The 12574-nt window shown below is 41.2% G+C and overlaps 1 protein-coding gene across 3 annotated transcripts in view; it reads right to left on the bottom strand.

The window, feature by feature from the left end:
• Positions 1-12574, bottom strand: part of MAPRE2 (microtubule associated protein RP/EB family member 2) — a 141144-nt gene that overhangs the window by 78397 nt on the left and 50173 nt on the right. The window contains exon 1 of one of the 3 annotated variants that reach the window (XM_054583522.1): positions 4539-4809. The exons of the other annotated variants lie outside the window; for them this stretch is intronic. Coding sequence (XP_054439497.1) covers positions 4539-4657 — 119 coding nt within the window. The 5' untranslated portion in view covers positions 4658-4809. Of the gene's footprint in view, positions 1-4538; positions 4810-12574 lie in introns of those variants that run through there. 3 annotated transcript variants of the gene reach the window in all.

Here is a 12574-nt window from a genome sequence, read left to right as displayed (position 1 = left end):
AAAATGCTTGGTCTTCCACAGTGTGGTTTAGCTTCCTGCAGTATACTGGCCTTGAGGGTATCTTTTTCTACTTCGAGTCACTGTGGGCTCAGGAAATGCAAACCACTTTTGCTATGGGACCAAGCCAAATGTTCACAAGGTATATCTGTTACAAAATGAGCTGCTCATACATCTGACTTTGCTAGAACTCAAGGTCCCTGAGGGGGCATCCAGCAGAGAGCTTGCCCAGGGCAGACTCTCAAGTATTTGCCAAATTAATTCTCCAAACTAAAAAGAATATTGAGATTAGACCCAATACTTCCCCCTCCATTAATCTAAGGGGTTACTCAGCTTCAAGACGTCCCTGTAAATACAGAAAAGATACTGCATATGGAAAACAACCACTTACATTCAAAGACCCATCTTAAACCAGGGTTCCACTGAGATAATGGGCTGTAAACAGATATGACCAGTGACAGCCGCTGGTCAGGAGGGGTGAGCCTCTGACTAAGGGCACCTAGAAAACCATCCCCTTACCAGAAGCTCTGGCAAAGGACCCTGAAAAGAAGTTTAAAAGTGGAGCACCAGAGAATCAAAGCATCAGGTAATCATTTGATTTTTTTTTTTTTTTACAAATACTAAGAAAAATAATGAGGACAAACAAAAATCAGTTTTTGAAAATCTAGGAGAGTAATAGACCCAGATGATACTAATACATACATAACAGAGACACATGAGGCCAGTCTTTTAATGTCTACAGCTGCTGTTTTGGGGAGTATGATCTGAAAATTACATTTTGATTAAAGTGAGCTATGTTACAATAGCTTCTATGAAATGGAACATGCTTTCAGGATTATCTTTTACACACACACGTGTGATTTTTCTTCTTGTTTTTCTTAATAAGAGTTCATTTTTCAAAGTTGGTAAAATTACTTGTCAGAGCCAATGTTTGAGGCTAAGGTTTAAACTTGCCTTTTTTTTTTTTTACAGTCCATTTCCTGGGGCCAAGTAATTTTTTAAAAAGTATTCAGAAACATATACTACTGTAGTTGCATGTTCAAACACCAGTGTGGAAATAGTCCTCTGGACTTATACATTCATTCTTAAAAGCCTGGAGTATGCAAACAAAGATATGGTGGGCAGCAGGCCAGTTAATAAATCTCATTTCTTACGAGCATCTGCATGAAACAGCTATAGGGAGTAGCCTCTCCAGGGAGAGTCAGAGCAGGACTCGCTCACTCTGTGAATTAAACAGTGTCACCTCAAATGGCCCACACCACATTCATATTTTAAGCGGCTCTTAACATACATGGATTCTAGTGCTCGTAAATGCAATGAGGAAGCTGGGGCAGAGGAGGCCATCACATGGTTGAGGATATGAGCTGTGGAAACACATCCACATGGCTTTGCTGAGCCATTTTGCACTTGCTCTTTTCAATTGAAATGACTAATGGAGAGGTTATTTTCTAAAGGAAACTTGCTATTCTAACCAAAGTGCGCACAGGTTTCAATAATGATTTACTACCCACTTTAGATCAGGCTGGAAAAACAGGCTCTGTGGATAGTAAGATATACCTGTGTTAAGATATCCAGGTCATGAACCATATTTGAGCCTTATTTATAAACAATCTGGTGCAAATGTTCTGGCAAAAATGTCTCGTGCTGGGAAGTGGCCACTTGCTCAGTGACAGTGCTGGGAAGCACGGTCTCGTTGTCAAGCTGTCTCCTCCTGAGCTGTGTTATCTGCCAGGTGAGGGGTGCTTATCCTGGAGCTCCTAAGAGTTTTTCTTTTAGTAATCACCACATTCTTCTTATATTTACATAGCTCTTTTCTTTTAAGAAAGTCTTTGTTTTAAACGTTTTGAAGTTAACCTCAGGAAAACTTGACAAGAATGCAGTGCGATATCTTATACATAATGAGCAAATTAGGTAATGAGCAAATGTAGGTAATGAGCAAATGTAGGTATCTCTAAAAAGATAAAGCGCCTCCTGGGAGGCCTATCTAGAACTCAGGAGAGGAATGAGAAGGAGAACTCCCTGTGACATCCCAGGGCTCTGGGCCTATCCAGGCCTTCCAGGGACTCAGAATTCTCAGGCGCTTCTCATTGGCGGGGGCTATACTGAACCTACAGCCAACATAAAACTTACTTGGTTATACCTTTACTCTGGCTTTCAAATTGTCTTCCAAGTTTTCTCAGCAACTGGCAATATTAACTTATTATTAAATTAATATTAAATAAATGGCAATATTAGTCCAGCCTCAGGACGTCAAAATAATTACAGAACAGTTCCTGGATTTTTTTTTTTTTAATCACGTTTTTCCTTCCCCTACACCCCTAGAGAAAAATAAGTAGTAGTTATGAGACCCTAGTCACCCCTTTGAAAGAAAAGCAGACTGAGGGTAACATCAAGCATGTCTGTCCCTGTGCGCACCTTTTGTATAATATGGTGCATATAGAATTTTGGAGGCTTTCTTCTTCATTTAACCTATGACTTCTCTCACGATAGTGTCCAATAACCTTATATAAAATACGAATACAATGATGCTCAGAGTGACTTAAGAAATCATTAAGTCAGACCTTCATTCCAATTCAGTTTTGTTTTTTTATATAATTTCAGGTACTATTATAGAGACTCAGCAAACTGGAAATAATTCAGGAAATGGAAATAATTTGAACTGAATTAAAAAGGTAAATGAAATTTGATTTTAAAGCAATAATTTATCGTCAAAATTAGCATTTAAGCTTTCCACCCAGTGGTTTTCCATTGCCATTTCAAGTTAGCTCAAATGACTAATAAAACCCAACTAGGCCACATCCTTTGGCCCACGTGGTAAAATTCGAGCTCCATCTTAAAAGCAACAGCTACCTATGTGGCAGAGATTAAATCATGTAAGAAATGAGGGCTTCAAATGTATTACCTATACGAACAGCTTAAATAAGTGAGATTTACAAGCAACTCAGGGTTTTTGCTTTTGTTTTTAATTCTATTTGAGGACTTAGAATGCTCACAGAGAAAGGTGGAGGAGTAAGAGAGAGAGAGGAACCCAACTTCGCGATCATAAGCCTGGGTCTCCAAAAGAAGCATTTCAGAAGTTGTAAACCAATCTGGGTTTACAGTAAAAGAATGACAAACACTTGGAATCTGTAAGGATACCATGTCAATACAGTAGCTGGAATCATAAGGCATAAGATTTTGGTGACTTCATGGGCACAGCCAAAAATGACTCCAAGTATTTATGTAATACCGGAGACAACAGGGCAAAGGTTGCTTGTCATTTGTTTTTGAGTTAGCAAATAGTGTTTCATTGGTCAAAGGCAGCGGAAATGGGGAACCCTGAGTTCTACTTTATAAACATTTATACACATAGAATATTCTACCCATAATACTATCTGAATGTTTAGATGAAGGCATTACCAAAAAAAAGTTATTTCCTGTTGCTCACTAGCTGAGAGGATGCACTCTAGAGGTATGCGCGTTCTGCTTCAAAGCAAAGGCATTGTTAGCGGTTATCAAGGTAACATTTAAAAATAACTACCCCAGTACAAAAGAACTTCAGAGGAAATATGAGTGAAGATCAGTCTCCCTTCAAGTCTGGCCTTGAGCTTCATTAGACTCTAGCTGCATTCTCCATTACATTGTTATCCTTATCAAACAATGCAAACAATTTTAATGAGCTTATCTTCTAGAACATATTGCCAGATATGCTAATGTAAAAATGATGCCAACCGCACAGGCCAACTCATTAATCATAAGGCTCACAACACAATGACCAAGATCAGCCCCATCCTCAAATCAGACCTCAGCAAAATACCAGGAATTACCTTCCTACTGTAAATAAAAAGGGCGGGCTCCCCCACCCATGCGGAGGCCATAAACTCCTAAGAAAATGCATAACAGCGCCCCGGGTTTTTTTTTTCCAGGTCCGTTGCAGTCCAGTCTCTTTCTAATAAACCTTGGGTTCTATGAAGGAAATTTTGGTGAATGCCTGACACCATGACCTCTCCTGTCAATCCTTGCACCAATCAGCGAGCAGAATTCTTACAAAGCTCCATCAATCTGGCGATTTAACATCACAGACTGCAGCTTAATCTAGAGGATTCCATCTTTCCTGCACACACACCAGGGCAAGCACAAACGCTTTCCTCGCCATCCTCCTGGTCCTTTGCCTTTGGGCACAGACTACCTAATGGTTCCTTTAAAAATCTCCAAGGGAAGGAGGGAAGGAAGTGTTACAGCTTGTCTCCCTTTGGAGAGGGGGGAAAATTGCTTGCTTTTTTTTTTTTTTTCAATCAATGTGGAAGGAAAGAGATGGAGGGAGACCCCTTGCAGGCAGCAAACCTAGTCACAAAATGCTTTCCATCTGCAATCGTGAAGCCTCCATATATACCCAACATGACACATGGAAACGGATAGCAAAGAATCACAACTGCCTTTACAAACGCATGTCTGCAGCCCGGTCTGGGCCAGTGTCTGCTTCATTATATAACGGGCCGGATTTCCGCGCGCCCCCGCTGAGGTACCCCGCCCGGCACCGCTCCCCGCGCCAGACCCATTACCTGTAGGAACGCTCCCCGCGCACCGTGTGCTTCCGGAAAGGAATGATGGTCCCGTTATCCTGGATGATGTCGTTGTTGTTCTCGCCATTTGGGGACAGGGTTTGGGTCGGACCAGGCATTGGCGCACTCCCGAGGAAGGGAACAAACCGCTGTGGGTTGGCTGGTGAGGAAGGTGGCTGCGTCTCGCCTTCCCGCTCGCCTGCTCCTCACGCAGACCTTGCCTGCCGCCTGCTCGAGAGCTCCCTTCTCCCAGCTCAGGCTCCCGCCCCGCCCTCCTGCGTCCCGCCCTCCTGGCTGCTGACGTCAAAGCGCCGGCAGCAGCACCCTGGTCACGTGGCCCGGCCCGTCACCATAGCAACTCGCTAACTCATCACCTCGCCTCAATTCGCACAGGGCCGTGGCGTGACCACGCCAGCAGCTCCAGGCAGGCACCCGGGCAGGCCTACATCTGGCATGTAAAATCGCGGGCCACCCCCAGCCCCCCTCTCAGACTCGCCTGGTCTGAAAACCAGCTCTTCCTCTAACCATTTCCTTTCCGACCCAAGCTCCAACTGCAGCTGTGTACACAAAAGAGCGATTCAGGCTGAGGGGTGTGGGAGACCCTTTAACTCCTTCAACACCAAGTTTTTGTGCCATTGCAATTACACTCGGTCCGGTTTCGGGAAAATATAAGACCTGGTGTCCTGCTTCCAGAAAATTTATCAGACTAAGGGTTTAGAACTTCCAGTTCCTCCCCTATTCTCTGAACAGAAGCAGCCTCCTCCTCCTCAAAATAAGCTTCAAATCTGAAAACCTAAGAGGGAGCTGTAATTCCTTCTAATCAATGTTGCCTTTACTTTAATAATGCGAAGGTTAAAATCGCAAATTAAGAGATTTTTATGCACAAAAGCATCCCCAAAGAGGGTTTGTAAAAAGGTAACCACCATTTTAGAACCTCATAGTTACCCAAGACCCCCTAATTCAAATTCTTATACTGCCTTCTAATACAGATAATTAACTCCTTATCATTTATTTCATTTCCATTTGAATTAAGTGAACACCCAATTTAGTATTTGGAAGCTCTCAACATTCAAGCTGTTGTATATCACTGTAATGCAGTTTTCAAATACACTATTTATGACACAGGTACTATTATTATTATCCCTATTTTAAAGATGAGTAAACTAGTGAGATTAAGTAACATGCTCAAGGTCAGACAGCTAGAAAGTAGTGAACTGAAACTTCAAAATGACATGCTTTTATCAATTGACAATAGTGATCTGTATTTAATGTGAGCTCATTAATATTGTCTATCAAGGTAAGAATCAAGTATTTAATGTACACTCTCAATGTGACCACTGTGAAGAGATAGCTGTGAATAGATTTGCTATTACTGTGCAGTCTATGGATTAGATTATAAACTCTGAACAGACCCCAGATGTGTCCAGTGCTTTCCTCCAGGGAGAAGAGAGTTTGAAGGATTCTCTGGTTATCAAAGTGGCCTCTGACCTTTTGTGGGGTGAGCAGGGAAGAATAACTGGGGTGTAAAAGACAGCATAAATATATGCAGCAGAAAGTTCTAGGCTATATGGCTCACCTGTTCACATCATTGTGTGGTTCATCAGCTTTCTCATTTTGTGGTACAGATATTAAAAACAAGTAAAAACTTTGTCGTTCCTGACACTTGTCCAGCATATCTCCCTAGTAATAAGTTATTTCTGGCATCTAGTTATTAGGATTAGAAACAAATGGTTTACAACCCAGACAATAATGATGTTCTCAAACAAGGGAGCATTCTCCCTCTTATTTTATATTCTTCTTTTGGGTTACATTTTATCATTTTATTTTATGGTTCTCCAGTGAATTCACAATTATATAAGCTGATTTATTAGCTTACACGAATTATTTCTTATGTAATAAAGATCCAAATCTGATCGAAGACTTTTACAAGGTACATAGCTATAACTAAGTAAAAGAGATACACACAAGCCTTACATTGCACGATGAGCTATATAAGGGGCATGAGAGTGTAGTCATTGCTACAAAGATCCACTTCCTCTTACTATTTCTGTTATTGGACCCACGGTTGTCAATTTCCTTAGTAATTTGTTCTCTTTCACTAAAGCTTCCCCTTTTGCGGGGACAGTCTGAAGCTGAAAGGCACAGTCTACAAATCAAGTGTTTAATGTTTTCAGAGTACGCCCTCTCATTTTGTGTTCTTTACTATAGATTACTTTTTCATAATCCCATATTTAAGTAATAAGTTAGACATCACTGATGTTATCATAGGGACTAAATTAGTCAGAATTTGGATGCATGGTTCATTGATTATACTAACTAATTTTGTCGAGCAAAGAGTCCTGTCATTTCTAGGCTACTTGTGAAAGAGACGACTACTATGGCCAAGAACTTGGGTTGATGAACTAAAAGGGGAAGTGAGTCAGGTGAAGAAGGTATCTAAGAGCTTTTGTAAATCTTCCTCTAGAACTGCTCTGAGCCACATTACTATACAGGGACCCAGAGAGCTCCAGGGACCTGTGATTACCCTCCAAGATGCAGGGATAACAGGAGTAATAATCTGAAAATATTAAACAGATGTGTTTTCATTCCTTTTCTCAAAAATCAGGTGATCTGGCAGCCATTCCCTAGTGTAGCCTGAGGGAGACGGGGAGGGCAGATTCCACTTCGGAAAGGAAGATACTAGGATACAGGGAAAGTGCAGAACAAGGCAGGAAGAAGGGGGAAAGAGTCTACCCTTCCCAAGCCCAGCTGAGTGTAGAAAGGAGGAGATGAAAGTAGGTAAAAACACGATCGCCCAAAGGGAGATTCTGCAGTAGTGGCTTTGTTCTCAACCCAAGAGATTTTCTTTCGTCTCCTTTCCCATTTGAGGCTCTGGGAAAAGACCTCCTGAAAGAACATCTCCTTAACGCCTCTTTCCCCAAACAGGTACAGCTCCTTAACAGTCAAGACTAAAATCAGTGGCTTGGTATGGTCAGGCAGAGGAGGACGGGAGAGGGAAGGCTGTCGAAAAGACTAAATAGTCACCCAAGAGGTGGAGCTATTCAAAGACAGCCCAAGCTGGAAGAGGCACTAAAACTGTGAACTGGTGAGTTTAAAACCATTTCTACTAACCCACCCCTCAGCAGGGTGAGCAGAATTGCTCAGATCGGTATAGAAAAAAATAACTAAGCTAACATGTCTGGGTACAGCAACTGTGGATTCAAGTTTTGCCTTATGTGCACAGGTATACCTATAGTAAAGTATAGGCAGACCATGTCCTATATATCCAACTGCCCCATGGAGAAATGGCTCCTCTCATCAAGCATCATGATTAAAGTTGGGGCTCTGGAGGCTGACCTGGGTCCCTGACTTGGTTTCATTCCTTGCTTGACCTTAGCAAGTTATTCTGCATCTCTAAGATTTGGATTCCTCATCTATGAAGTCAGTGTAATAATACTGGTTTCATAATGTTGCTGTGAAGATTAAATTCCATAATATATTTAAACAGTTAACACAGTGTCTGGCATATAGCAAATGCTCTTCAGTGGTATGTGTTATTTTTAAACAACACGTTAGGTATATTCTAAAATGTTCATTTATTTACTTGACACTTATAACTGGATTTCTCATGTACTGGAAGCTGGCAAGTGAGAAGAAGAGTCCCAGGCTCTGTCCTTGAGGAGTTCATTGTTGGTCAAGACAAAAATATTGGCAATTATGGTACAACATAATGCTATAATAATTGTACCACATAGAGTGATATGGGACTATAGAAGATGAGCACCTAATTCAGAATGGAAATTAGCAAGTGGGTGTGGCAAAGTTACCCTAAGGAGCTATTACCTAAGCCTCAGATGAATAATAATTATAACCTTTTTGTTCACTTCCTAGGTGACAGACAGAATGTAAGATTCCTTAGGATAGGGACTTCATCTGTTTTGTTTGCTGCTATATATGCAGTTCCTAGAACAGGGCCTGACAGGTCGAAGGCACTAAATGAGTATGTAATTTATTCATTTATTCAACAAATACTTGATTTGATTCTTGAAATAACCCTAATGATAAAATTGAGGCTCTAAGAGGAAGAGCAATTTGTTCAGCATTGGATCACGTTTTCTCAGCCCCTAAGTTTACATGCTTAGCCACTAAATAGCACTGTCACATACAAGAGGAATGGCAATATAAAGGGAAAATAAAGGACTCCCCAAGCATATAGACTTAGGTACAGAGGTAGGAGAGGGTGCGAGGTCTCTGGAGTCAGCAAGTTGTTCAGTATGGACTCAAATGGAATACACAGTGGCAGGAGACAGGGCAAGGCCTAGGTGCAGAAAGCTGCTATGGCCAAGCTAAGGAGCTGACCTTAATTCCGAAGGTGTTTTGGAACCATGAAGTGCTTTTGGGAGGAAGATTAATGGTGAAATTGGCATCAAGAAGGTCTGATGCTGGGAGGTGTGGAGGATATATTGGTGAAGATTAAAATGAGTCAGAGTGAGGAAGGTCTAAGCTAAGAAAGAGGCCAAGGGTTTAAAAAGAAAGCATAGGTCTGAGATTTACAGAGGGTAACACTTTTGGGGTTTTCTGACTAACTGGATGCGGGCAGGGACGTTGAATGGGGTTTAAGGGTGCGCAGTGAAGCAGGAGGCGGCATTTCAAATGAATCCTCGGTTTATGGCGTGGGTGACCAGGTGGATAATGGTATCACTTACCGAGCTAGGAAATACAGATTGAATTGCCCTTCTGGAAGAAAGGTTCTCGAAATGTGTTTTGGACATAGAGAAGTACCTACCGGACATCCTCCCAGTGACAATGCATGGTCCTGGGGATTCACACATGACAGTGGTGATTATCTGTTGAATACGGGAATATGTGGGTCTTTGAACTTCTGAGGACTTGGAGATTTGGAGGAAATTATCTCACAGGTGATAATTGAAGCTATGGATGTTGACACCTCACTAGAGGAGAAAGAGAAGCCCTGGGGTGGGATATCTTAAAAAACTGAGTGATTTAAAAAAAAAAAAAAAAAGAGGCTGCAAAAAGAGAGACTATGAAGGATTTTGCTGGTGAGGCAAAGCACAACCAGGAGTGGTTTCCCGGGGTCCAGGGGGAAAGCAGAGAGGAGGGAGAAGTCTCTGGGGCCAAAAGTCACAGAAAGGTTGAGTCAGATAAGGCAGAGAGGTGTTCACTATATTTGATAAGATGCTCTCAAAGGTATTTTTAAGAGATTGGATTTCAGATCTGGAGATAATGAAATCTTCAGCAAGTAGGGAAAGCTGCAATTCTTTGTAAAATTACCAGTATTCTGACCTAGCAAAGATATCCAAAGAAGGGCTATTAAATCCAGGGTCATATACACTCATATGTAGTATCAGTAACTAACTAGAACCAACAAGTTTTTGTATTAAAAAGCTCCTGGCAATATCAGAGGGGTCAATATGTTCATTAATGAGCATCAGTTAGGCACCCGATAAACTGATCCTACCTCTGCACCCCCATTCTAGTGGAGTCAAGACTCCTTGCCTCCCCGCAAAAAGGTCAAATATTCAAAACTCATGTTTGGAGGGCAAGATTACTAAGGTGGACCCAGAGGACACAGAGAGCCATGAAGACAACATGCATAAAAGGAAGCCAGCAGCAGTCTCAGCACAAAGATCCAGTCAAGGAGGCTGGAACTGGGAACCAATCCAAATTTTAATTTTTCAGAGTTTTTCGCTTGTAGCACAATCCCATTTCTCTTGAGACTCTGGCCAGCAAGCACCGATAATTATGCTTTGGCAGACATCATTGTCTCTCTACTTCTCCAGCATATGAGGTTCATCTAGAACAGGCATTTTGCATTGCCTTGGATTTGAAAAATCCAAAATACAATAGCAGAGAATATATGAAATCATTATCCAGGATGGATGTTCATCCTGCTTCCAACTCAGAAGCACCAACTCATCATGAATGCCTTTTCCAGGTTACAGTGTGTTCACCGGACCTGATACACACTACAGTCAAAGGCATTCACAGCCGACACACCCCCTCAGATGGTGGCTTCCTTAGATTCTCATCACCCCCAAATGCAGGCAGAAAATTCCACTTAGCTGTCGCCATTGCTGTCCCGGGAAAAGTAATTTCTTCCCTGCGTATGTCCCAGGATATTTTCCGGTAGGGAATGGCAGGACAGCTTGTCAATCAATGACTTAAACTATGTTTCACACCCAAAATGATAGCAGGGAATAAATACGTGATTGGTCAGTCGTCCAGGGGCACTGGCCCTGGAATCATACCGGTGGCACAGAAACATAACTGAGAGTGGTCCTTGTTCACCACCTTAATCCCAAGGCATAGAAGATTTTTGTATGATATGTTAATGTTTCCTGGCATTTAGCAATAGCTTTTTATGTAAGAAAAATTGGTGAATAATGTTTTCTCCCTGATCAAGAAACCCGCTTCAAGGTAACCTAAATAGGTGTGTTCCTCCAGGATTGACTTTTAAGATTACTTGTCTGTGCAGATTATTTACCAGCCACATTTGTAGCTATGTTGATATCTGCACAAGGAAGCACCTTGCAAGCGTCCTCCCTGTGTGCTAGTAAAATAGCAAGGTTTCTGTAAAGTCAAAACACAGAACATGCCATTGCGTAAGTTTTCTGTGTCAGAAATTATTTTCTAACTCGCTTTTTCTTGGATTTTTCTCAAGCTTGGACTTAATTTTGTGGAATAACTCATAGAACATGATGGAATACAATTTAAAAACACTCAGAGCATTATGATTTCTGTAATCATTCAGTCAAATCTGTGCAATGTGAGGTTTCAGCCTATTAAATAAAAATGTGCTTTTGAATTATACCATCTGGTTAAATTTAAGAGCTTTAAATATGTTTTCCATAAAAATACAATGTGACAAATGTTATAATTGAAGAATGTATTAAGAATTACGGGAATATAGAGAAGAAAGTAACCACGTCTGGAGAAACAAAAAAAAGCTTCACCAAGGCAGTGATATTTATTTGTATTATGGCTTGTTCATTCATTCAACAAATATTTATTGAGTGCCTGTGTCCTAGGAATAATCTCAGGTACTCAAAATACAGAAATTAACCAAATATATAGCTCCCCCCCCCCATGAAACTTACACTCGAGTGTATGAGTGTGCGTGCTGCGAGGCTGGGGGAGTCGGGAGATGAGGTCAGAAAGATCACAGACGGACTGGAATGTGTCGAGCTTTAAACAGCCATTGTAAAGACTCGGTCTTAAAACCAGGTAGACACGATTAACTGGTAGTATTAGCAGTGTCTGTGGGCACATATGTGGAATTCTAGTCGTAATGACAACAATTATAGCAATAGTAATAGCTATTATTTATTGGGTAGTTTTACAATTATATTTTATTGATTATGCTATTACAATTATCCCAATTTTTCTCTACCCAGCACCCCCCACTCCCTCAGGGAATCCCTACATCCTTGTCCATGTCCATAGGTCGTGTGTCTAAGTTCTTTGGCTACTCCATTTCCCATACTGTAGTTTACATCCCCACTGTTACTCTGTAACCACCTATTTGTACTTCTTAATCCCCTCACCTCTTCACCCATTCCCCCAGACCCCCCGGTCATCTGACAACCATCAAAATGCTCTCTGTATCCATGATTCTGTCTCTGTTCTTGTTTGCTTAGTTTGTTTCTTAGCTTCAATTGTTGATAGATATGTATTTATTGCCATTTTATTGTTCATGATTTTGATCTTTTTCTTAAATAAATCCCTTTAACATTTCATATAATAATGGTTTGGTGATAATAAACTCCTTTTAGTTTTTTGCTGTCTGGGAAGCTCTTTATCTGCCCTTGAATTCTAAATGATATCTTGTCTGGGTTGAAAAATCTTGTACTTTTTAATGGGCCAAATACCATGCTTTAATTGAGTAGCTATTTTAATTCTCACAGGGACTTATGAGGAAGGGGTAATTTTAAATCCCATTTGTCAGAGGAGGTCACTCTGACATTCACAGGTAGTGAAATAACTTCACCTGATCACCAGCCAGGAAGGGGCAAGCTGGGTGTGAACATACCTGCTGG

Source organism: Pteronotus mesoamericanus, unplaced genomic scaffold (genome assembly GCF_021234165.1).
Source record: "Pteronotus mesoamericanus isolate MK-2021 breed Mesoamerican mustached bat unplaced genomic scaffold, CSHL_Meso_final contig_74, whole genome shotgun sequence".
In the NCBI taxonomy this organism is placed as follows: domain Eukaryota; kingdom Metazoa; phylum Chordata; class Mammalia; order Chiroptera; family Mormoopidae; genus Pteronotus; species Pteronotus mesoamericanus.
The sequence above is the reverse complement of the archived record's forward strand: the minus strand, read 5'-3'. Positions and strand labels throughout refer to the sequence as shown.